The 26,781-nt window shown below is 42.0% G+C and overlaps 1 protein-coding gene across 4 annotated transcripts in view; it reads right to left on the bottom strand.

Annotated features, from left to right (window-relative positions):
* Positions 1-1,011: 1,011 nt before the first annotated feature.
* Positions 1,012-26,781, bottom strand: part of WARS2 (tryptophanyl tRNA synthetase 2, mitochondrial) — a 102,813-nt gene continuing 77,043 nt past the window's right edge. For all 4 annotated transcript variants that reach the window (XM_068270985.1, XM_068270984.1, XM_068270983.1 and 1 more), the window contains exon 6: positions 1,012-4,620. In XM_068270985.1, the coding sequence (XP_068127086.1) occupies positions 4,172-4,620 (449 nt within the window). In that variant the 3' untranslated portion in view covers positions 1,012-4,171. The remainder of the gene's footprint in view (positions 4,621-26,781) is intronic.

The following is a 26,781-nucleotide window of genomic DNA, read 5'->3' as shown; positions in this document are numbered from 1 at the left end:
TTGGAGCTAGGGAAAGTGTTAGGCTGTTAGCTTGTTCCTCACTGAATTTTATTGCTGAAAGCACCCCAAAACAGCTCTATTGAGAGCAAATATTCGTCTGTTTTTTTTTTTTTTTCTGTGACACAGACAGGCATAGATACAGCCCTGTCGCAGCTGGGCCTAGTTGCTGTACTGTGCCAGGCCCAGCACACTCTGTATTACCATTGCATATCTTTCCACTGTATTTGTGATTTAACTTACTAAAGCATAGCTGTCTTTGCGGGTGACACTGCATATAGATACAGCCCAAAGACAGTTGCCAGCCAAGCCAGCTGGGATTTGTAGTTCCACCACAGGCAGCACACTATTTTACCAGTGCATACCTTCCTATTGTATCTGTGTGACAGCACACTGTATTATACTAGTGCATATGTTTCCTCTGCACCTGTGTGACAGCACACTGTATTATACCAGTGCATACCTTTCCTCTGTACCTGTGTGACAGCACACTGTATTATACCAGTGCATACCTTTCCACTGTACCTGTGTGACAGCAAAATGTATTATACCAGTGCATACCTTCCCATTGTATCTGTGTGACAGCACACTGTATTATACTAGTGCATATCTTTCCTCTGTACCTGTGTGACAGCACACTATTATACCAGTGCATACCTTACCACTGTATCTGTGTGACAGCATACTCTATTATATCAGTGCATACCTTTTCACTGTATCTGTGATTGAACGTACTATACCATAGTTCCCTTTGTGGGTGATACTGCATACAGCCCACAGAGAGACAGGGACAGTTAGCTAGGCTGTTCTTTATTGCTGAAACCACCCCAAAACAAAAACCCTTTTGAGGGCTCATATTCATTCTTTTGATGATTTTTGTGATCGTGGTCCTTTAAAAGGACCTAGTGTGATCCTGAAAAGTTGGGTTTACAAGTTATATTTAATAAAGGCAACAAAACTACTTTAATATGACATCCGGATCTCTCCCGGAAAAAACACTCCAACACTCAGTAATGAAGACAGACATTTAATGGCATGTACAACTTATTTCCAAACCGGTGACTGATAAACATGTTCAAGTATTTCAGTTAGACACTGACTCATTCCACCTCTCTGCCCGCACATTACAATATCAGACGATCTGGGCAATCTCAGACGCAATAAAGCAAAGCCTGCCTTTTCTTTCCATGGGGAAAGGTCCGCAGCTGTTGGGTCATATTGGGCCACAGTGCGGATGAGTTACTGAACGACGCACGCACCTACAGCAGGGAACTTGGATTAAAGGGGAACTTCAGCCAAAACAAACAAACATACTGTCAATAAGTTACATTAGTTATGTTAATTAAAATATATAGGTAATATAATCTCTTACCCACACTGTTTTAAAAGAACAGGCAAATGTTTGTGACTTCATGAGGGCAGCCATCTTTTTTGGTTGAAAGGAGGTGACAGGGAGCATGAGACAGTTCCAACTGTCCTGATCACCCCTCCCAGTTGCTAGGCAACGTGAACATCAGAAATCCCATCATGCTTTGCACAGCATTAGGGGAAAAATGCCCGGGCAGTTTTTTTCTGTGCAGCTAAAAATGAGGCTTAGGTAAGAAAAACAAAGTTATGATGCTGTGAAACTGTTAAAGAAACACCAAGCCTTTTCAGTGCTGCCGAGTAGATTTTTAGTCTGGAGGTTCACTTTAAATACATCCAGGATAACTTTGTCTAGGTAAATCTGCAGACCTTAATCTAAACAACCCTCTTGTAGTTTAGTCATTCAGATATTACTTGTGTGACCTGAGGCTTCTGTAGCTAAAAAATCTTGTCTTGAAATGTTGACCACATGACTTGAAGCAGAGGAGTTCAGTAAATTAGCTTTACTTTGTGGGCGGGGCTTCTGCTGAGCTGCTTCATCCTGCTGTTCATACTATAAGGAGGCTGGGCACAGACTGGATCTCTGAGCATATTGCAGCCTGTAGCACAGACAGTCTGGTGTAGGAAGAAGTGGCTGGTACTTGGGCTCCTGATCTAGTATTTCACAAGTGACATCAGCTCATCGAGAAGCTTATAGACATAAGCCAGTTCTACATTTGAGTGCTACATAGATCTAGTGACATCTGTGATGGGAGAGCAGGCACTGTTTAATAAGGCCAGTCAGGTCATATATGCAGTCAATGATTCAGGATAGGCACTTTTATGGTACTTTTCCTGGTTTCAGCATCATAAATACTTCCTATATCTATAGAATGCTGTATATTGGCATGAAGCCCCGCCCTCCCAGTGATGTCACAGCCTTGGCTGTTTAGCTATGCAGAATCCTCCCCCTCCAGAGCATTCTGAGAGACCAGGTATATTTTGTACTGGCTTTGGAACTCTCAGTAACCAAACATTCCACAGTGATCACCATCTGTGATTAATTTGAAAATGTAAATCCTGGTTTAGAAAGCTGTTACAATGGACAAACACTGACTAGATCACTTATAAAGGAATATTGTAAAGTAATAAAAAAAAAAAAAAAAGGTCCTCTTTAAAGTGAACCCGAGGCGGAAAATAAACTGAGTTAAACAATTGCATTTATCCTCCTACTCCTAAAAATATTTAAGATATCCCATAGTTTTATTTTATATTTCAACATTTAGGAAGATTAAATGTTTTGTTGTCTCTGCTCAGTGGCAGCCTATTAAAGAGAACCAGAGATGAAGCACCCTCATGTATTTTACTATATATACACAGTATCAGAGGGAACATTAGAGAAAACCCCTACCCTGCTCTCTGTTTCATTCTTCACTGCTCAGTCTGCTTGTTACCAGCCCTGATGAAATCCCCGACTGAGCATTCAGTCTGGCTTTGCTCAGGAATCATTATAGCTGAGTCTTTCTTCTCTGATATCTTTTCAAGCCCAAGCCTGCCCCCTGCTGGCTCTGCTATAATGACTTAGCTATAAGGATTCCTCAGCAAAGCCAGACAATGCTCAGTCGGGGATTTGATCAGAGCTGATAATAAGCAGACTGAGCAGTGAAGGATGAAACAGAGAGCAGGGTAGGTGTTTTCTCCAATGTTCCCACTGATATATATATATGGTAAATACATGAGGGTTCTTAGTCTCTGGTTCCCTTTAAGTGTCCCTAAATGAAAATACATGAACTATTGATTTTTTTTCCCACTGCTCTCAGAAGTTGTATTCTGCCAGGAAAACTTTTATGCATGTACTTTGCTTATCCGTTATGTTTATTATATTGCTGATAAGCTACCGACAAGACAGAAGCTGTCGCTTCCATGCCTAGAAATTAACTCTTTCAGGCAGCAAAATAAAACAAGTAAAACAGCCTGGTTATTAATATGTTAGGCACTGTACATACACATGTTTATCTCATGTCACGTGTGGCCTCGGGTACACTCAGGGCCGGCGCTTTCATAGAGGCAAAGTGGGGCAATTGCCCTAGGGCCCCAGATTCTGTAGGGGCCCCCAAGGAGTGTGTCCCCCTTCCCTCTAGCTATGGTGACCCACGATAACGAGGATGCAGTGTTTACTCTGTGTTAGAAATGGAAAAGGTGAATGGGAACCCCCAAAAATGCTTTTTAGGGGACATATGATGGGAAAGGAAAGGGGGGGCTTGGATCAGGCCTGGCTGCCAGTTTAGGGACCCTGGGGGTGATTTGATTGGAGGTGGGGGCATCGGGGGGCCCCCCCAAGTTACTTTTTCCCCAGGGCCCTATCGTAGCTAGAACCGGCCCTGGGTACACTTGAAATCCTCCAACTATCTCCTCAGAGCATCAGAGAAAGTATAACAAAATATGGAGCGATATAAGAACTGACATAAACCATCTGTACTTTATGGATAGTCCTTTAAAATGACCCCATTCCTGCCCCGTGGGTGGGTGTGGTCAGGCTATACATTCCCCTGCTGTGGAGTGTGAGGGGCTGTAATGGGAGCTCCATTAGGCTCTGCTGACGCCAGGTTTTGTTCTTTCGCATTCACCGTCTGGCTTTGCTCATCGCTGCGGGCGATTGGGCCACTTCCAAACTTCATAAAATTTGCATCCAGTCAGAATTTTCAGCATCTCATTGACCAGCCCTACTGATCATCTTCACCAAGTTTTTGTTATTTGTCAGGTTTCCTCGCACGTGGCCCCTTATTAATAAGGAAAGTGGTCTGTACCCCCCCCCCCCCCCCACCCTATGTCATCTCAATCCCACTCTCCGACAGACAGCGTCGTACACAGGAACCGCAATCTCTTTCGCCCGCAGCGCTCCCCGATCCAGCACCTCCCTCAAGAACGCCTTCTCCCCCCTCAGTCTCTGGATCTCCTCCTGAATGGGCCGCAGCTTATCGACGACAGCGTCCGCCACCACAAGCTTATACCGCGCCGTCTCCAGGCCCCGGCTCTGCCGCACGATGTCCTCCGGCGACAGACCAGTCACCGCACTGTGGATCGCCACTAGGTTGGAAACGCCGGGTCGTCCCACCGGGTCATAGGTCACCTCAGAGGTGAAGTCAGTTACGGCTTTCCGAAACTTCAACACAATCTCTTCCGGGGTGTCTGTGAGACGCACGGTGGCCAGCGTCTGGGGGTCCGACTTGGACATCTTCACTGAAGGGTCTCTAAGGGAACGGATCTTCTTAGAGGTACCTAAAAATGAAAATAATCAAATATAAAAAGTTGTGCTATAAACCAGCAGATCTGGAGGTACAGTTGGATAAATGGCTGTAAATTTAGGCTGCATCTGTGCTATAAACCAGCGGATCTGGATGTACAGTTGGATAAATGACTGTATATTAGGCTGTATCTGTGCTATAGACCAGCAGATCTGGAGGTACAGTTGGATAAATGGCTGTATATTTAGGCTGCATCTGTGCTATAAACCAGCGGATCTGGAGGTACAGTTGGATAAATGGCTGTATATTTAGGCTGTATGTGCTATAAACCAGCAGATCTGGAGATACAGTTGGATAAATGGCTGTATATTTAGGCTGTATCTGTGCTATAAACCAGCAGATCTGGAGGTACAGTTGGATAAATGGCTGTATATTTAGGCTGTATCTGTGCTATAGACCAGCAGATCTGGAGGTACAGTTGGATAAATGGCTGTATATTTAGGCTGTATCTGTGCTATAAACCAGCAGATCTGGAGGTGCAGTTGGAAAAATGGCTGTATATTTAGGCTGTATCTGTGCTATAAACCAGCAGATCTGGAGGTACAATTGGATAAATGGCTGTATTATTTAGGGTGTATCTGTGCTATAAACCATCAGATGTGGAGGTATAGTTGGAGAAATGGCTGTATATTGAGGCTGTATCTGTGCTATAACCCAGCAGATCTGGAGGTACAGTTGGATAAATAGCTGTAGATCTAGGCTGTATCTGTGCTATAAACCAGCAGATCTGGAGGTACAGTTGGATAAATGGCTGTATATTTAGGCTGTATCTGTGCTATAAACCAGCAGATCTGGAGGTACAGTTGGATAAATGGCTGTATATTTAGGCTGTATCTGTGCTATAAACCAGCAGATCTGGAGGTACAGTTGGAGAAATGGCTGTATATTTAGGGTGTATCTGTGCTATAAACCAGCAGATCTAGAAGTACAGTTGGATAAATGGCTGTATATTTAGGCTGTATCTGTGCTATAAACCAGCAGATCTGGAGGTACAGTTGGATAAATGGCTGTATATTTAGGCTGTATCTGTGCTATAAACCAGCAGATCTGGAGGAACAGTTGGATAAATGGCTGTATATTATATTGAGGCTGCATCTGTGCTATAAACCAGCAGATCTGGAGGTACAGTTGGATAAATGGCTGTATATTTAGGCTGTATCTGTGCTATAAACCAGCAGATCTGGAGGTACAGTTGGATAAATGGCTGTATATTATATTGAGGCTGTATCTGTGCTATAAACCAGCAGATCTGGAGGTACAGTTGGATAAATAGCTGTAGATCTACGCTGTATCTGTGCTATAAACCAGCAGATCTAGAGGTACAGTTGGATAAATGGCTGTATATTTAGGCTGTATCTGTGCTATAAACCAGCAGATCTGGAGGTACAGTTGGATAAATGGCTGTATATTTAGGCTGTATCTGTGCTATAAACCCGCAGATCTTGAGGTACAGTTGGATAAATGGCTGTATATTTAGGCTGTATGTGCTATAAACCATCAGATCTTGGGGTACAGTTGGATAAATGGCTGTATATTGAGGCTGACTCTGTGCTATAAACCAGCCGATCTGGAGGTACAGTTGGATAAATGGCTGTATATTTAAGCTGTAGCTGCACCATAAACCAGCAGATCTGGAGGTACAGTTGGATAAATGGCTGTATATTTAGGCAGTAGCTGCGCTATAAACCAGCAGATCTGGAGGTACAGTTGGATAAATGGCTGTATATTTAGGCTGTATCTGTGCTATAAACCCGCAGATCTTGAGGTACAGTTGGATAAATGGCTTTATATTTAGGCTGTATGTGCTATAAACCAGCAGATCTTGGGGTACAGTTGGATAAATGGCTGTATATTGAGGCTGACTCTGTGCTATAAACCAGCCGATCTGGAGGTACAGTTGGATAAATAGCTGTATATTTAGGCTGTATCTGTGCTATAAACCAGCAGATCTTGGGGTACAGTTGGATACATGGCTGTATATTTAGGCTGTATCTGTGCTATAAACCCGCAGATCTGGAGGTACAGTTGGATAAATGGCTGTATATTTAGGCTGTAGCTGTGCTATAAACCAGCAGATCTGGATGTACAGTTGGATAAATGGCTGTATATTTAAGCTGTAGCTGCGCCATAAACCAGCAGATCTGGAGGTACAGTTGGATAAATGGCTGTATATTTAGGCTGTAGCTGCGCTATAAACCAGCAGATCTGGAGGTACAGTTGGATAAATGGCTGTATATTTAGGCTGTATCTGTGCTATAAACCAGCAGATCTGGAGGTACAGTTGGATAAATGGCTGTAAATTTAGGTTGTATCTGTGCTATAAAGCAGCAGATCTGGAGGTACAGCTGGATAAATTGCTATATATTTAGGCTGTATCTGTGCTGTAAACCAGCAGATCTGGAGGTTCAGTTGGATAAATGGCTGTATATATAGGCTGTATCTGTGCTATAAACCAGCAGATCTGGAGGTACAGTTGGATTGATGGCTGTATATTTAGGCTGTAGCTGTGCTATAAACCAGCAGATCTGGAGGTACAGTTGGATAAATGGCTGTATATTGAGGCTGTATCTGTGCTATAAACCAGCAGATCTGGAGGTACAGTTGGATAAATGGCTGTATATTTAGGCTGTATCTGTGCTATAAACCAGCAGATCTGGAGGTACAGTTGGATAAATGGCTGTATATTTAGGCTGTATCTGTGCTATAAACCAGTAGATCTGGATGTACAGTTGGATAAATGGCTGTATATTTAGGCTGTATCTGTGCTATAAACCAGCAGATCTGGAGGTGCAGTGGGATAAATGGCTGTATAATTAGGCTGTATCTGTGCTATAAACCAGCAGATCTGGTGGTACAGTTGGATAAATGGCTGTATATTTAGGCTGTGTCTGTTCTATAAACCAGCAGATCTTGGGGTACAGTTGGATAAATGGCTGTATATTTAGGCTGTATCTGTGCTATAAACCAGCAGATCTGGAGGTACAGTTGGATAAATGGCTGTATAGTTAGGCTGTATCTGTGCTATAAACCAGCAGATCTGGATGTACAGTTGGATAAATGGTGGTATATTTAGGCTGTATCTGTGCTATAGACCAGCAGATCTGGAGGTACAGTTGGATAATTGGCTGTATATTTAGCCTGAATCTGTGCTATAAACCAGCAGATCTGGAGGTACAGTTGGATAAATGGCTGTATATTTAGGCTGTATCTGTGCTATAGACCAGCAGATCTGGAGGTACAGTTGGATAAATGGCTGTATATTTAGGCTGTATCTGTGCTATAAACCAGCAGATCTGGGTACAGTTGGGCAAATGGCTGTATATTTAGGCTGTATCTGTGCTATAAACCAGCAGATCTGTGGGTACAGTTGGGTAAATGGCTGTATATTTAGACTGCATTTGTGCTATAAACCAGCAGATCTGGGGGTACAGTTGGGTAAATGGCTGTATATTTAGGATGTATATGTGCTATAAACCAGCAGATCTGGAAGTACAGTTGGGTAAATGGCTGTATATTTAGGCTGCATCTGTGCTATAAACCAGCAGATCTGGAGGTACAGTTGGATAAATGGCTGTATATTTAGGCTGTATCTGTGCTATAAACCAACAGATCTGGAGGTACAATTGGATGAATGGCTGTATATTTAGGGTGCATCTGTGCTATAAACCATCAGATGTGGAGGTACAGTTGGATAAATGGCTGTATATTAAGGCTGTATCTGTGCTATAAACCAGCAGATCTGGAGGTACAGTTGGATAAATGGCTGTATGTGCTATAAACCAGCAGATCTTGGGGTACAGTTGGATAAATGGCTGTATATTGAGGCTGACTCTGTGCTATAAACCAGCCGATCTGGAGGTACAGTTGGATAAATAGCTGTATATTTATGGTGTATCTGTGCTATAAACCAGCAGATCTGGTGGTACAGTTGGATAAATGGCTGTATATTTAGGGTGTATCTGTGCTATAAACCATCAGATGTGGAGGTACAGTTGGATAAATGGTGTATATTTAGGCTGTATCTGTGCTATAAACCAGCAGATCTGGAGGAACAGTTATATAAATGGCTGAATATTATATTGAGGCTGTATCTGTGCTATAAACCAGCAGATCTGGAGGTACAGTTGGATAAATAGCCGTAGATCTACGCTGTATCTGTGCTATAAACCAGCAGATCTGAGGGTACAGTTGGATAAATGGCTGTATATTTAGGCTGCATCTGTGCTATAAACCAGCAGATCTGGAGGTACAGTTGGATAAATGGCTGTATACTTAGGGTGTATCTGTGCTATAAACCAGCAGATCGAGAGGTACAGTTGGAGAAATGGCTGTATATTTAGGGTGTATCTGTGCTATAAACCAGCAGATCTGGAGGAACAGTTGGATAAATGGCTGTATATTATATTGAGGCTGCATCTGTGCTATAAACCAGCAGATCTGGAGGTACAGTTGGATAAATGGCTGTATATTTAGGCTGTATCTGTGCTATAAACCAGCAGATCTAGAGGTACAGTTGGATAAATGGCTGTATATTTAGGCTGTATCTGTGCTATAAACCAGCAGATCTGGGTACAGTTGGGTAAATGGCTGTATATTTAGGCTGTATCTGTGCTATAAACCAGCAGATCTTGGGGTACCGTTGGATAAATGGCTGTATATTGAGGCTGACTCTGTGCTATAAACCCGCAGATCTGGAGGTACAGTTGGATAAATGGCTGTATATTTAGGCTGTATCTGTGCTATAAACCAGCAGATCTGGAGGTACAGTTGGATAAATGGCTGTACATTTAGGCTGTAGCTGTGCTATAAACCAGCAGATCTGGATGTACAGTTGGATAAATGGCTGTATATTTAGGCTGTAGCTGCGCTATAAACCAGCAGATCTGGAGGTGCAGTTGGATAAATGGCTGTATATTTAGGCTGTATCTGAGCTATAAACCAGCAGATCTGGAGGTACAGCTGGATAAATGGCTGTAAATTTAGGTTGTATCTGTGCTATAAACCAGCAGATCTGGGAGTACAGTTGGATAAATGGCTGTACATTTAGGCTGCATCTGTGCTATAAATCAGCAGATCTACAGCTGGAAAACTTGCTATAAATTTAGGCTGTATCTGTGCTGTAAACCAGCAGATCTGGAGGTACAGTTGGATAAATGGCTGTATATTTAGGCTGTATCTGTGCTGTAAACCCGCAGATCTTGAGGTACAGTTGGATAAATGGCTGTAAATTTAGGCTGTATGTGCTATAAACCAGCAGATCTTGGGGTACAGTTGGATAAATGGCTGTATATCGAGGCTGACTCTGTGCAATAAACCAGTCGATCTGGAGGTACAGTTGGATAAATAGCTGTATATTTAGGCTGTATCTGTGCTATAAACCAGCAGATCTTGGGGTACAGCTGGATACATGGCTGTATAATTAGGCTGTATCTGTGCTATAAACCCGCAGATCTGGAGGTACAGTTGGATAAATGGCTGTATATTTAGGCTGTAGCTGTGCTATAAACCAGCAGATCTGGATGTACAGTTGGACAAATGGCTGTATATGTAGGCTGTAGCTGTGCTATAAACCAGCAGATCTGGATGTACAGTTGGACAAATGGCTGTATATTTAAGCTGTAGCTGCGCCATAAACCAGCAGATCTGGAGGTACAGTTGGATAAATGGCTGTATATTTAGGCTGTATCTGTGCTATAAACCAGCAGATCTGGAGGTACAGTTGGATAAATGGCTGTATATTTAGGCTGTATCTGTGCTATAAACCAGCAGATCTGGGTACAGTTGGGTAAATGGCTGTAAATTTAGGCTGTATCTGTGCTATAGACCAGCAGATCTGGAGAAACAGTTGGATAAATGGCTGTATACTTAGGCTGTATCTGTGCTATAAACCAGCAGATCTGGAGGAACAGTTGGATAATTGGCTGTATATTTAGCCTGTATCTGTGCTATAAACCGGCAGATCTGGAGGTACAGTTGGATAAATGGCTGTATATTTAGGCTGTATCTGTGCTATAAACCAGCAGATCTGGAGGAACAGTTGGATAAATGGCTGTATATTATATTGAGGCTGCATCTGTGCTATAAACCAGCAGATCTGGAGGTACAGTTGGATAAATGGCTGTATATTTAGGCTGTATCTGTGCTATAAACCAGCAGATCTGGGTACAGTTGGGTAAATGGCTGTATATTTAGGCTGTATCTGTGCTATAGACCAGCAGATCTGGAGGTACAGTTGGATAAATGGCTGTATATTTAGGCTGTATCTGTGCTATAAACCAGCAGATCTGGAGGAACAGTTGGATAAATGGCTGTATATTATATTGAGGTTGCATCTGTGCTATAAACCAGCAGATTTGGAGGTACAGTTGGATAAATGGCTGTATATTTAGGCTGTATCTGTGCTATAAACCAGCAGATCTGGGTACAGTTGGGTAAATGGCTGTATATTTAGGCTGTATCTGTGCTATCAACCAGCAGATCTTGGGGTACAGTTGGATAAATGGCTGTATATTGAGGCTGACTCTGTGCTATAAACCAGCAGATCTGGAGGTACAGTTGGATAAATGGCTGTATATTTATGCTGTATCTGTGCTATAAACCAGCCGATCTGGAGGTACAGTTGGATAAATGGCTGTATATTTAGGCTGTATCTGTGCTATAAACCAGCAGATCTGGAGGTACAGTTGGATAAATGGCTGAATATTTAGGTTGTATCTGCGCTATAAACCAGCAGATCTTGGGGTACAGCTGGATACATGGCTGTATCTTGAGGCTGTATCTGTGCTATAAACCCGCAGATCTGGAGGTACAGTTGGATAAATGGCTGTGTATTTAGGCTGTAGCTGTGCTATAAACCAGCAGATCTGGATGTACAGTTGGATAAATGGCTGTATATTTAAGATGTAGCTGCGCCATAAACCAGCAGATCTGGTTGTACAGTTGGATAAATGGCTGTATATTTAGGCTGTAGCTGCACTATAAACCAGCTCATCTGGAGGTACATTTGGATAAATGGCTGTATATTTAGGCTGTATCTATGCTATAAACCAGCAGATCTGGAGGTACAGTTGGATAAATGGCTGTAAATTTAGGTTGTATCTGTGCTATAAACCAGCAGATCTAGAGGTACAGTTGGATGCATGGCTGTATATTTAGGCTGTAGCTGTGCTATAAACCAGCAGATCTGGAGGTACAGTTGGATAAATGGCTGTATATTTAGGCTGTATCTGTGCTATAAACCAGCAGATCTAGAGGTACAGTTGGATGCATGGCTGTATATTTAGGCTGTAGCTGTGCTATAAACCAGCAGATCTGGAGGTACAGTTGGATAAATGGCTGTATATTGAGGCTGTATCTGTGCTATAAACCAGCAGATCTGGAGGTACAGTTGGATAAATGGCTGTATATTTAGGCTGTATCTGTGCTATAAACCAGCAGATCTGGAGGTACAGTTGGATAAATGGCTGTATATTTAGGCTGTATCTGTGCTATAAACCAGTAGATCTGGATGTACAGTTGGATAAATGGCTGTATATTTAGGCTGTATCTGTGCTATAAACCAGCAGATCTGGAGGTGCAGTGGGATAAATGGCTGTATAATTAGGCTGTATCTGTGCTATAAACCAGCAGATCTGGTGGTACAGTTGGATAAATGGCTGTATATTTAGGCTGTGTCTGTTCTATAAACCAGCAGATCTTGGGGTACAGTTGGATAAATGGCTGTATATTTAGGCTGTATCTGTGCTATAAACCAGCAGATCTGGAGGTACAGTTGGATAAATGGCTGTATAGTTAGGCTGTATCTGTGCTATAAACCAGCAGATCTGGATGTACAGTTGGATAAATGGTGGTATATTTAGGCTGTATCTGTGCTATAGACCAGCAGATCTGGAGGTACAGTTGGATAATTGGCTGTATATTTAGCCTGTATCTGTGCTATAAACCAGCAGATCTGGAGGTACAGTTGGATAAATGGCTGTATATTTAGGCTGTATATGTGCTATAGACCAGCAGATCTGGAGGTACAGTTGGATAAATGGCTGTATATTTAGGCTGTATCTGTGCTATAAACCAGCAGATCTGGGTACAGTTGGGCAAATGGCTGTATATTTAGGCTGTATCTGTGCTATAAACCAGCAGATCTGTGGGTACAGTTGGGTAAATGGCTGTATATTTAGACTGCATTTGTGCTATAAACCAGCAGATCTGGGGGTACAGTTGGGTAAATGGCTGTATATTTAGGATGTATATGTGCTATAAACCAGCAGATCTGGAAGTACAGTTGGGTAAATGGCTGTATATTTAGGCTGCATCTGTGCTATAAACCAGCAGATCTGGAGGTACAGTTGGATAAATGGCTGTATATTTAGGCTGTATCTGTGCTATAAACCAACAGATCTGGAGGTACAATTGGATGAATGGCTGTATATTTAGGGTGCATCTGTGCTATAAACCATCAGATGTGGAGGTACAGTTGGATAAATGGCTGTATATTAAGGCTGTATCTGTGCTATAAACCAGCAGATCTGGAGGTACAGTTGGATAAATGGCTGTATGTGCTATAAACCAGCAGATCTTGGGGTACAGTTGGATAAATGGCTGTATATTGAGGCTGACTCTGTGCTATAAACCAGCCGATCTGGAGGTACAGTTGGATAAATAGCTGTATATTTATGGTGTATCTGTGCTATAAACCAGCAGATCTGGTGGTACAGTTGGATAAATGGCTGTATATTTAGGGTGTATCTGTGCTATAAACCATCAGATGTGGAGGTACAGTTGGATAAATGGTGTATATTTAGGCTGTATCTGTGCTATAAACCAGCAGATCTGGAGGAACAGTTATATAAATGGCTGAATATTATATTGAGGCTGTATCTGTGCTATAAACCAGCAGATCTGGAGGTACAGTTGGATAAATAGCCGTAGATCTACGCTGTATCTGTGCTATAAACCAGCAGATCTGAGGGTACAGTTGGATAAATGGCTGTATATTTAGGCTGCATCTGTGCTATAAACCAGCAGATCTGGAGGTACAGTTGGATAAATGGCTGTATACTTAGGGTGTATCTGTGCTATAAACCAGCAGATCGAGAGGTACAGTTGGAGAAATGGCTGTATATTTAGGGTGTATCTGTGCTATAAACCAGCAGATCTGGAGGAACAGTTGGATAAATGGCTGTATATTATATTGAGGCTGCATCTGTGCTATAAACCAGCAGATCTGGAGGTACAGTTGGATAAATGGCTGTATATTTAGGCTGTATCTGTGCTATAAACCAGCAGATCTAGAGGTACAGTTGGATAAATGGCTGTATATTTAGGCTGTATCTGTGCTATAAACCAGCAGATCTGGGTACAGTTGGGTAAATGGCTGTATATTTAGGCTGTATCTGTGCTATAAACCAGCAGATCTTGGGGTACCGTTGGATAAATGGCTGTATATTGAGGCTGACTCTGTGCTATAAACCCGCAGATCTGGAGGTACAGTTGGATAAATGGCTGTATATTTAGGCTGTATCTGTGCTATAAACCAGCAGATCTGGAGGTACAGTTGGATAAATGGCTGTACATTTAGGCTGTAGCTGTGCTATAAACCAGCAGATCTGGATGTACAGTTGGATAAATGGCTGTATATTTAGGCTGTAGCTGCGCTATAAACCAGCAGATCTGGAGGTGCAGTTGGATAAATGGCTGTATATTTAGGCTGTATCTGAGCTATAAACCAGCAGATCTGGAGGTACAGCTGGATAAATGGCTGTAAATTTAGGTTGTATCTGTGCTATAAACCAGCAGATCTGGGAGTACAGTTGGATAAATGGCTGTACATTTAGGCTGCATCTGTGCTATAAATCAGCAGATCTACAGCTGGAAAACTTGCTATAAATTTAGGCTGTATCTGTGCTGTAAACCAGCAGATCTGGAGGTACAGTTGGATAAATGGCTGTATATTTAGGCTGTATCTGTGCTGTAAACCCGCAGATCTTGAGGTACAGTTGGATAAATGGCTGTATATTTAGGCTGTATGTGCTATAAACCAGCAGATCTTGGGGTACAGTTGGATAAATGGCTGTATATCGAGGCTGACTCTGTGCAATAAACCAGTCGATCTGGAGGTACAGTTGGATAAATAGCTGTATATTTAGGCTGTATCTGTGCTATAAACCAGCAGATCTTGGGGTACAGCTGGATACATGGCTGTATATTTAGGCTGTATCTGTGCTATAAACCCACAGATCTGGAGGTACAGTTGGATAAATGGCTGTATATTTAGGCTGTAGCTGTGCTATAAACCAGCAGATCTGGATGTACAGTTGGACAAATGGCTGTATATGTAGGCTGTAGCTGTGCTATAAACCAGCAGATCTGGATGTACAGTTGGACAAATGGCTGTATATTTAAGCTGTAGCTGCGCCATAAACCAGCAGATCTGGAGGTACAGTTGGATAAATGGCTGTATATTTAGGCTGTATCTGTGCTATAAACCAGCAGATCTGGAGGTACAGTTGGATAAATGGCTGTATATTTAGGCTGTATCTGTGCTATAAACCAGCAGATCTGGGTACAGTTGGGTAAATGGCTGTAAATTTAGGCTGTATCTGTGCTATAGACCAGCAGATCTGGAGAAACAGTTGGATAAATGGCTGTATACTTAGGCTGTATCTGTGCTATAAACCAGCAGATCTGGAGGAACAGTTGGATAATTGGCTGTATATTTAGCCTGTATCTGTGCTATAAACCGGCAGATCTGGAGGTACAGTTGGATAAATGGCTGTATATTTAGGCTGTATCTGTGCTATAAACCAGCAGATCTGGAGGAACAGTTGGATAAATGGCTGTATATTATATTGAGGCTGCATCTGTGCTATAAACCAGCAGATCTGGAGGTACAGTTGGATAAATGGCTGTATATTTAGGCTGTATCTGTGCTATAAACCAGCAGATCTGGGTACAGTTGGGTAAATGGCTGTATATTTAGGCTGTATCTGTGCTATAGACCAGCAGATCTGGAGGTACAGTTGGATAAATGGCTGTATATTTAGGCTGTATCTGTGCTATAAACCAGCAGATCTGGAGGTACAGTTGGATAAATGGCTGTATATTTAGGCTGTATCTGTGCTATAAACCAGCAGATCTGGAGGAACAGTTGGATAAATGGCTGTATATTATATTGAGGTTGCATCTGTGCTATAAACCAGCAGATTTGGAGGTACAGTTGGATAAATGGCTGTATATTTAGGCTGTATCTGTGCTATAAACCAGCAGATCTGGGTACAGTTGGGTAAATGGCTGTATATTTAGGCTGTATCTGTGCTATCAACCAGCAGATCTTGGGGTACAGTTGGATAAATGGCTGTATATTGAGGCTGACTCTGTGCTATAAACCAGCAGATCTGGAGGTACAGTTGGATAAATGGCTGTATATTTATGCTGTATCTGTGCTATAAACCAGCCGATCTGGAGGTACAGTTGGATAAATGGCTGTATATTTAGGCTGTATCTGTGCTATAAACCAGCAGATCTGGAGGTACAGTTGGATAAATGGCTGAATATTTAGGTTGTATCTGCGCTATAAACCAGCAGATCTTGGGGTACAGCTGGATACATGGCTGTATCTTGAGGCTGTATCTGTGCTATAAACCCGCAGATCTGGAGGTACAGTTGGATAAATGGCTGTGTATTTAGGCTGTAGCTGTGCTATAAACCAGCAGATCTGGATGTACAGTTGGATAAATGGCTGTATATTTAAGATGTAGCTGCGCCATAAACCAGCAGATCTGGTTGTACAGTTGGATAAATGGCTGTATATTTAGGCTGTAGCTGCACTATAAACCAGCTCATCTGGAGGTACATTTGGATAAATGGCTGTATATTTAGGCTGTATCTATGCTATAAACCAGCAGATCTGGAGGTACAGTTGGATAAATGGCTGTAAATTTAGGTTGTATCTGTGCTATAAACCAGCAGATCTAGAGGTACAGTTGGATGCATGGCTGTATATTTAGGCTGTAGCTGTGCTATAAACCAGCAGATCTGGAGGTACAGTTGGATAAATGGCTGTATATTTAGGCTGTATCTGTGCTATAAACCAGCAGATCTAGAGGTACAGTTGGATGCATGGCTGTATATTTAGGCTGTATCTGTGCTATAAACCAGCAGATCTGGAGGTACAGTTGGATAAATGGCTGTATATTTAGGCTGTATCTGTGCTATAAACCAGCAGATCTGGAGGTACAGTTGGATAAATGGCTGTATATTTAGGCTGTATCTGTGCTATAAACCAGTAGATCTGGATGTACAGTTGGATAAATGGCTGTATATTTAGGCTGTATCTGTGCTATAAACCAGCAGATCTGGAGGTGCAGTGGGATAAATGGCTGTATAATTAGGCTGTATCTGTGCTATAAACCAGCAGATCTGGTGGTACAGTTGGATAAATGGCTGTATATTTAGGCTGTGTCTGTTCTATAAACCAGCAGATCTTGGGGTACAGTTGGATAAATGGCTGTATATTTAGGCTGTATCTGTGCTATAAACCAGCAGATCTGGAGGTACAGTTGGATAAATGGCTGTATAGTTAGGCTGTATCTGTGCTATAAACCAGCAGATCTGGATGTACAGTTGGATAAATGGTGGTATATTTAGGCTGTATCTGTGCTATAGACCAGCAGATCTGGAGGTACAGTTGGATAATTGGCTGTATATTTAGCCTGTATCTGTGCTATAAACCAGCAGATCTGGAGGTACAGTTGGATAAATGGCTGTATATTTAGGCTGTATCTGTGCTATAGACCAGCAGATCTGGAGGTACAGTTGGATAAATGGCTGTATATTTAGGCTGTATCTGTGCTATAAACCAGCAGATCTGGGTACAGTTGGGCAAATGGCTGTATATTTAGGCTGTATCTGTGCTATAAACCAGCAGATCTGGGGGTACAGTTGGGTAAATGGCTGTATATTTAGACTGCATTTGTGCTATAAACCAGCAGATCTGGGGGTACAGTTGGGTAAATGGCTGTATATTTAGGATGTATATGTGCTATAAACCAGCAGATCTGGAAGTACAGTTGGGTAAATGGCTGTATATTTAGGCTGCATCTGTGCTATAAACCAGCAGATCTGGAGGTACAGTTGGATAAATGGCTGTATATTTAGGCTGTATCTGTGCTATAAACCAACAGATCTGGAGGTACAATTGGATGAATGGCTGTATATTTAGGGTGCATCTGTGCTATAAACCATCAGATGTGGAGGTACAGTTGGATAAATGGCTGTATATTAAGGCTGTATCTGTGCTATAAACCAGCAGATCTGGAGGTACAGTTGGATAAATGGCTGTATGTGCTATAAACCAGCCGATCTGGAGGTACAGTTGGATAAATAGCTGTATATTTATGGTGTATCTGTGCTATAAACCAGCAGATCTGGTGGTACAGTTGGATAAATGGCTGTATATTTAGGGTGTATCTGTGCTATAAGCCATCAGATGTGGAGGTACAGTTGGATAAATGGTGTATATTTAGGCTGTATCTGTGCTATAAACCAGCAGATCTGGAGGAACAGTTATATAAATGGCTGAATATTATATTGAGGCTGTATCTGTGCTATAAACCAGCAGATCTGGAGGTACAGTTGGATAAATAGCCGTAGATCTACGCTGTATCTGTGCTATAAACCAGCAGATCTGAGGGTACAGTTGGATAAATGGCTGTATATTTAGGCTGCATCTGTGCTATAAACCAGCAGATCTGGAGGTACAGTTGGATAAATGGCTGTATATTTAGGGTGTATCTGTGCTATAAACCAGCAGATCGAGAGGTACAGTTGGAGAAATGGCTGTATATTTAGGGTGTATCTGTGCTATAAACCAGCAGATCTGGAGGAACAGTTGGATAAATGGCTGTATATTATATTGAGGCTGCATCTGTGCTATAAACCAGCAGATCTGGAGGTACAGTTGGATAAATGGCTGTATATTTAGGCTGTATCTGTGCTATAAACCAGCAGATCTAGAGGTACAGTTGGATAAATGGCTGTATATTTAGGCTGTATCTGTGCTATAAACCAGCAGATCTGGGTACAGTTGGGTAAATGGCTGTATATTTAGGCTGTATCTGTGCTATAAACCAGCAGATCTGGGTACAGTTGGGCAAATGGCTGTATATTTAGGCTGTATCTGTGCTATAAACCAGCAGATCTGGGGGTACCGTTGGGTAAATGGCTGTATATTTAGACTGCATTTGTGCTATAAACCAGCAGATCTGGGGGTACAGTTGGGTAAATGGCTGTATATTTAGGATGTATATGTGCTATAAACCAGCAGATCTGGAAGTACAGTTGGGTAAATGGCTGTATATTTAGGCTGCATCTGTGCTATAAACCAGCAGATCTGGAGGTACAGTTGGATAAATGGCTGTATATTTAGGCTGTATCTGTGCTATAAACCAACAGATCTGGAGGTACAATTGGATGAATGGCTGTATATTTAGGGTGCATCTGTGCTATAAACCATCAGATGTGGAGGTACAGTTGGATAAATGGCTGTATATTAAGGCTGTATCTGTGCTATAAACCAGCAGATCTGGAGGTACAGTTGGATAAATGGCTGTATGTGCTATAAACCAGCAGATCTTGGGGTACAGTTGGATAAATGGCTGTATATTGAGGCTGACTCTGTGCTATAAACCAGCCGATCTGGAGGTACAGTTGGATAAATAGCTGTATATTTATGGTGTATCTGTGCTATAAACCAGCAGATCTGGTGGTACAGTTGGATAAATGGCTGTATATTTAGGGTGTATCTGTGCTATAAACCATCAGATGTGGAGGTACAGTTGGATAAATGGTGTATATTTAGGCTGTATCTGTGCTATAAACCAGCAGATCTGGAGGAACAGTTATATAAATGGCTGAATATTATATTGAGGCTGTATCTGTGCTATAAACCAGCAGATCTGAGGGTACAGTTGGATAAATGGCTGTATATTTAGGCTGCATCTGTGCTATAAACCAGCAGATCTGGAGGTACAGTTGGATAAATGGCTGTATACTTAGGGTGTATCTGTGCTATAAACCAGCAGATCGAGAGGTACAGTTGGAGAAATGGCTGTATATTTAGGGTGTATCTGTGCTATAAACCAGCAGATCTGGAGGAACAGTTGGATAAATGGCTGTATATTATATTGAGGCTGCATCTGTGCTATAAACCAGCAGATCTGGAGGTACAGTTGGATAAATGGCTGTATATTTAGGCTGTATCTGTGCTATAAACCAGCAGATCTAGAGGTACAGTTGGATAAATGGCTGTATATTTAGGCTGTATCTGTGCTATAAACCAGCAGATCTGGGTACAGTTGGGTAAATGGCTGTATATTTAGGCTGTATCTGTGCTATAAACCAGCAGATCTTGGGGTACCGTTGGATAAATGGCTGTATATTGAGGCTGACTCTGTGCTATAAACCCGCAGATCTGGAGGTACAGTTGGATAAATGGCTGTATATTTAGGCTGTATCTGTGCTATAAACCAGCAGATCTGGAGGTACAGTTGGATAAATGGCTGTACATTTAGGCTGTAGCTGTGCTATAAACCAGCAGATCTGGATGTACAGTTGGATAAATGGCTGTATATTTAGGCTGTAGCTGCGCTATAAACCAGCAGATCTGGAGGTGCAGTTGGATAAATGGCTGTATATTTAGGCTGTATCTGAGCTATAAACCAGCAGATCTGGAGGTACAGCTGGATAAATGGCTGTAAATTTAGGTTGTATCTGTGCTATAAACCAGCAGATCTGGGAGTACAGTTGGATAAATGGCTGTACATTTAGGCTGCATCTGTGCTATAAATCAGCAGATCTACAGCTGGAAAACTTGCTATAAATTTAGGCTGTATCTGTGCTGTAAACCAGCAGATCTGGAGGTACAGTTGGATAAATGGCTGTATATTTAGGCTGTATCTGTGCTGTAAACCCGCAGATCTTGAGGTACAGTTGGATAAATGGCTGTATATTTAGGCTGTATGTGCTATAAACCAGCAGATCTTGGGGTACAGTTGGATAAATGGCTGTATATCGAGGCTGACTCTGTGCAATAAACCAGTCGATCTGGAGGTACAGTTGGATAAATAGCTGTATATTTAGGCTGTATCTGTGCTATAAACCAGCAGATCTTGGGGTACAGCTGGATACATGGCTGTATATTTAGGCTGTATCTGTGCTATAAACCCGCAGATCTGGAGGTACAGTTGGATAAATGGCTGTATATTTAGGCTGTAGCTGTGCTATAAACCAGCAGATCTGGATGTACAGTTGGACAAATGGCTGTATATTTAGGCTGTAGCTGTGCTATAAACCAGCAGATCTGGATGTACAGTTGGACAAATGGCTGTATATTTAAGCTGTAGCTGCGCCATAAACCAGCAGATCTGGAGGTACAGTTGGATAAATGGCTGTATATTTAGGCTGTATCTGTGCTATAAACCAGCAGATCTGGAGGTACAGTTGGATAAATGGCTGTATATTTAGGCTGTATCTGTGCTATAAACCAGCAGATCTGGGTACAGTTGGGTAAATGGCTGTAAATTTAGGCTGTATCTGTGCTATAGACCAGCAGATCTGGAGAAACAGTTGGATAAATGGCTGTATACTTAGGCTGTATCTGTGCTATAAACCAGCAGATCTGGAGGAACAGTTGGATAATTGGCTGTATATTTAGCCTGTATCTGTGCTATAAACCGGCAGATCTGGAGGTACAGTTGGATAAATGGCTGTATATTTAGGCTGTATCTGTGCTATAAACCAGCAGATCTGGAGGAACAGTTGGATAAATGGCTGTATATTATATTGAGGCTGCATCTGTGCTATAAACCAGCAGATCTGGAGGTACAGTTGGATAAATGGCTGTATATTTAGGCTGTATCTGTGCTATAAACCAGCAGATCTGGGTACAGTTGGGTAAATGGCTGTATATTTAGGCTGTATCTGTGCTATAGACCAGCAGATCTGGAGGTACAGTTGGATAAATGGCTGTATATTTAAGCTGTATCTGTGCTATAAACCAGCAGATCTGGAGGTACAGTTGGATAAATGGCTGTATATTTAGGCTGTATCTGTGCTATAAACCAGCAGATCTGGAGGAACAGTTGGATAAATGGCTGTATATTATATTGAGGCTGCATCTGTGCTATAAACCAGCAGATTTGGAGGTACAGTTGGATAAATGGCTGTATATTTAGGCTGTATCTGTGCTATAAACCAGCAGATCTGGGTACAGTTGGGTAAATGGCTGTATATTTAGGCTGTATCTGTGCTATCAACCAGCAGATCTTGGGGTACAGTTGGATAAATGGCTGTATATTGAGGCTGACTCTGTGCTATAAACCAGCAGATCTGGAGGTACAGTTGGATAAATGGCTGTATATTTATGCTGTATCTGTGCTATAAACCAGCCGATCTGGAGGTACAGTTGGATAAATGGCTGTATATTTAGGCTGTATCTGTGCTATAAACCAGCAGATCTGGAGGTACAGTTGGATAAATGGCTGTATATTTAGGTTGTATCTGCGCTATAAACCAGCAGATCTTGGGGTACAGCTGGATACATGGCTGTATCTTGAGGCTGTATCTGTGCTATAAACCCGCAGATCTGGAGGTACAGTTGGATAAATGGCTGTATATTTAGGCTGTAGCTGTGCTATAAACCAGCAGATCTGGATGTACAGTTGGATAAATGGCTGTATATTTAAGATGTAGCTGCGCCATAAACCAGCAGATCTGGTTGTACAGTTGGATAAATGGCTGTATATTTAGGCTGTAGCTGCACTATAAACCAGCTCATCTGGAGGTACATTTGGATAAATGGCTGTATATTTAGGCTGTATCTATGCTATAAACCAGCAGATCTGGAGGTACAGTTGGATAAATGGCTGTAAATTTAGGTTGTATCTGTGCTATAAACCAGCAGATCTGGGAGTACAGTTGGATAAATGGCTGTATATTTAGGCTGTATCTGTGCTGTAAACCACCAGATCTGGAGGTACAGCTGGATAAATTGCTATATATTTAGGCTGTATCTGTGCTGTAAACCAGCAGATCTGGAGGTACAGTTGGATAAATGGCTGTATATTTAGGCTGTATGTGCTATAAACCAGCAGATCTTGGGGTACAGTTGGATAAATGGCTGTATATTGAGGCTGACTCTGTGCTATAAACCAGCCGATCTGGAGGTACAGTTGGATAAATAGCTGTATATTTAGGCTGTATCTGTGCTATAAACCAGCAGCTCTTGGGGTACAGTTGGATACATGGCTGTATATTTAGGCTGTAACTGTGCTATAAACCAGCAGATTTGGATGTACAGCTGGGTAAATGGCTGTATATTTAGGCTGTAGCTGTGCTATAAACCAGCAAATCTGGATGTACAGTTGGATAAATGGCTGTATATTTAAGCTGTAGCTGCGCCATAAACCAGCAGATCTGGAGGTACAGCTGGATAAATTGCTATATATTTGCTATATATTTAGGCTGTATCTGTGCTGTAAACCAGCAGATATGGAGGTACAGTTGGATAAATGGCTGTATATATAGGCTGTATCTGTGCTATAAACCAGCAGATCTGGAGGTACAGTTGGATTGATGGCTGTATATTTAGGCTGTAGCTGTGCTATAAACCAGCAGATCTGGAGGTACAGTTGGATAAATGGCTGTATATTTAGGCTGTATCTGTGCTATAGACCAGCAGATCTGGAGGTGCAGTTGAATACATGGCTGTATATTTAAGCTGTAGCTGCGCCATAAACCAGCAGATCTGGAGGTACAGTTGGATAAATGGCTGTATATTTAGGCTGTATCTGTGCTATAAACCAGCAGATCTAGAGGTACAGTTGGATAAATGGCTGTATATTTAGGCTGTATGTGCTATAAACCAGCAGATCTAGAGGTACAGTTGGATAAATGGCTGTATATTTAGGCTGTATGTGCTATAAACCAGCAGATCTGGAGGTACAGTTGGATAAATGGCTGTATATTTAGGCTGTATCTGTGCTATAAACCAGCAGATCTGGGTACAGTAGGGTAAATGGCTGTATATTTAGGCTGTATCTGTGCTATAAACCAGCAGATCTTGGGGTACATTTCAGTCCATCAAACGAAGTTGCGATCACAATCCTGCCCTCCCAACAGGAGCCTAGGATTTCCCTGAAAAAAAGCAGGAAATAGTGCAATACTGCCTTTTAAAAACACCACGTGCTTCACTCCAACAGTTTGTGCAAGTAGAAGCCTTCACCCAGGACCATAAGAAAGTAAGGGGGATCTTTATGCCCCCTATGTGAGTCTCACTCACCAGATTATTTCTTGAGTGTTATGCATACAAGCCCTCCTTCCTGGGCAACAAGAGCAGCCGTAACCACCTTCAAACACAAAGCGGAACTCGCATAGTGTAAAAAAACTTTAAGATTTATTGCTAAAATCCTTAAAAGATCTGCGTACCAGATTGATGATCATACAAGCGTTTTCTATGTGTGCCAGCACCGCCGCGGTCGGATCTCCGCTGCACGCCACAGTCCCCGCTCTGATCAATTCCCCCTTCCGTCCTGCGTGACTCCTAGCTCCGCCCTACGCGTTTCGTCATTCGACTCATCAGGGGCACCAGATCTTGGGGTACAGTTGGATAAATGGCTGTATATTTAGGTTGTATCTGTGCTATAAACCAGCAGATCTTGGTGTACAGTTGGATACATGGCTGTATATTTAGGCTGTATGTGCTATAAACCAGCAGATCTGGAGGTACAGTTGGATAAATGGCTGTATATGTAGGCTGTAGCTGTGCTTTAAACCAGCAGATCTGGATGTACAGTTGGATAAATGGCTGTATATTTAAGCTGTAGTTGCGCCATAAACCAGCAGATCAGGAGGTACAGTTGGATAAATGGCTGTATATTTAGGCTGTAGCTGCGCTATAAACCAGCAGATCTGGAGGTACAGTTGGATAAATGGCTGTATATTTAGGCTGTATCTGTGCTATAAACCAGCAGATCTGGAGGTACAGTTGGATAAATGACTGTAAATTTAGGTTGTATCTGTGCTATAAACCAGCAGATCTGGGAGTACAGTTGGATAAATGGCTGTAAATTTAGGTTGTATCTGTGCTATAAACCAGCAGATCTGGAGGTACAGCTGGATAAATTGCTATTTATTTAGGCTGTATCTGTGCTGTAAACCAGCAGATCTGGAGGTACAGTTGGATAAATGGCTGTATATTTAGGCTGTATCTGTGCTATAAACCAGCAGATCTGGAGGTACAGTTGGATAAATGGCTGTATATTTAGGCTGTATCTGTGCTTTACACCACCAGATCTGGATGTACAGTTGGATAAATGGCTGTATAATTAGGCTGTGTCTGCTATAAACCAGCAGATCTGGTGGTACAGTTGGATAAATGGCTGTATATTTAGGGTGTATCTGTGCTATAAACCATCAGATGTGGAGGTACAGTTGGATAAATGGTGTATATTTAGGCTGTATCTGTGCTATAAACCAGCAGATCTGGATGTACAGTTGGATAAATGGCTGTATATTTAGGCTGTATCTGTGCTATAAACCAGCAGATCTGGAGGTACAGTTGGATAAATGGCTGTATATTATATTGAGGCTGTATCTGTGCTATAAACCAGCAGATCTGGAGGTACAGTTGGATAAATAGCTGTAGATCTACGCTGTATCTGTGCTATAAACCAGCAGATCTAGAGGTACAGTTGGATAAATGGCTGTATATTGAGGCTGACTCTGTGCTATAAACCAGCCGATCTGGAGGTACAGTTGGATAAATGGCTGTATATTTAGGTTGTATCTGTGCTATAAACCCGCAGATCTGGAGGTACAGTTGGATAAATGGCTGTATATTTAGGCTGTAGCTGTGCTATAAACCAGCAGATCTGGATGTACAGTTGGATAAATGGCTGTATATTTAAGCTGTAGCTGCACCATAAACCAGCAGATCTGGAGGTACAGTTGGATAAATGGCTGTATATTTAGGCAGTAGCTGCGCTATAAACCAGCAGATCTGGAGGTACAGTTGGATAAATGGCTGTATATTTAGGCTGTATCTGTGCTATAAACCCGCAGATCTTGAGGTACAGTTGGATAAATGGCTTTATATTTAGGCTGTATGTGCTATAAACCAGCAGATCTTGGGGTACAGTTGGATAAATGGCTGTATATTGAGGCTGACTCTGTGCTATAAACCAGCCGATCTGGAGGTACAGTTGGATAAATAGCTGTATATTTAGGCTGTATCTGTGCTATAAACCAGCAGATCTTGGGGTACAGTTGGATACATGGCTGTATATTTAGGCTGTATCTGTGCTATAAACCCGCAGATCTGGAGGTACAGTTGGATAAATGGCTGTATATTTAGGCTGTAGCTGTGCTATAAACCAGCAGATCTGGATGTACAGTTGGATGCATGGCTGTATATTTAAGCTGTAGCTGCGCCATAAACCAGCAGATCTGGAGGTACAGTTGGATAAATGGCTGTATATTTAGGCTGTAGCTGCGCTATAAACCAGCAGATCTGGAGGTACAGTTGGATAAATGGCTGTATATTTAGGCTGTATCTGTGCTATAAACCAGCAGATCTGGAGGTACAGTTGGATAAATGGCTGTAAATTTAGGTTGTATCTGTGCTATAAACCAGCAGATCTGGAGGTACAGCTGGATAAATTGCTATATATTTAGGCTGTATCTGTGCTGTAAACCAGCAGATCTGGAGGTCCAGTTGGATAAATGGCTGTATATATAGGCTGTATCTGTGCTATAAACCAGCAGATCTGGAGGTACAGTTGGATTGATGGCTGTATATTTAGGCTGTAGCTGTGCTATAAACCAGCAGATCAGGAGGTACAGTTGGATAAATGGCTGTATATTTAGGCTGTATCTGTGCTATAAACCAGCAGATCTAGAGGTACAGTTGGATGCATGGCTGTATATTTAAGCTGTAGCTGCGCCATAAACCAGCAGATCTGGAGGTACAGTTGGATAAATGGCTGTATATTTGGGCTGTATCTGTGCTATAAAAAAGCAGATCTAGAGGTACAGTTGGATGAATGGCTGTATATTTAGGCTGTATGTGCTATAAACCAGC

Source organism: Hyperolius riggenbachi, chromosome 2 (assembly GCF_040937935.1).
Source record: "Hyperolius riggenbachi isolate aHypRig1 chromosome 2, aHypRig1.pri, whole genome shotgun sequence".
In the NCBI taxonomy this organism is placed as follows: domain Eukaryota; kingdom Metazoa; phylum Chordata; class Amphibia; order Anura; family Hyperoliidae; genus Hyperolius; species Hyperolius riggenbachi.
This window is presented reverse-complemented; position numbering and strand designations above follow the sequence as displayed.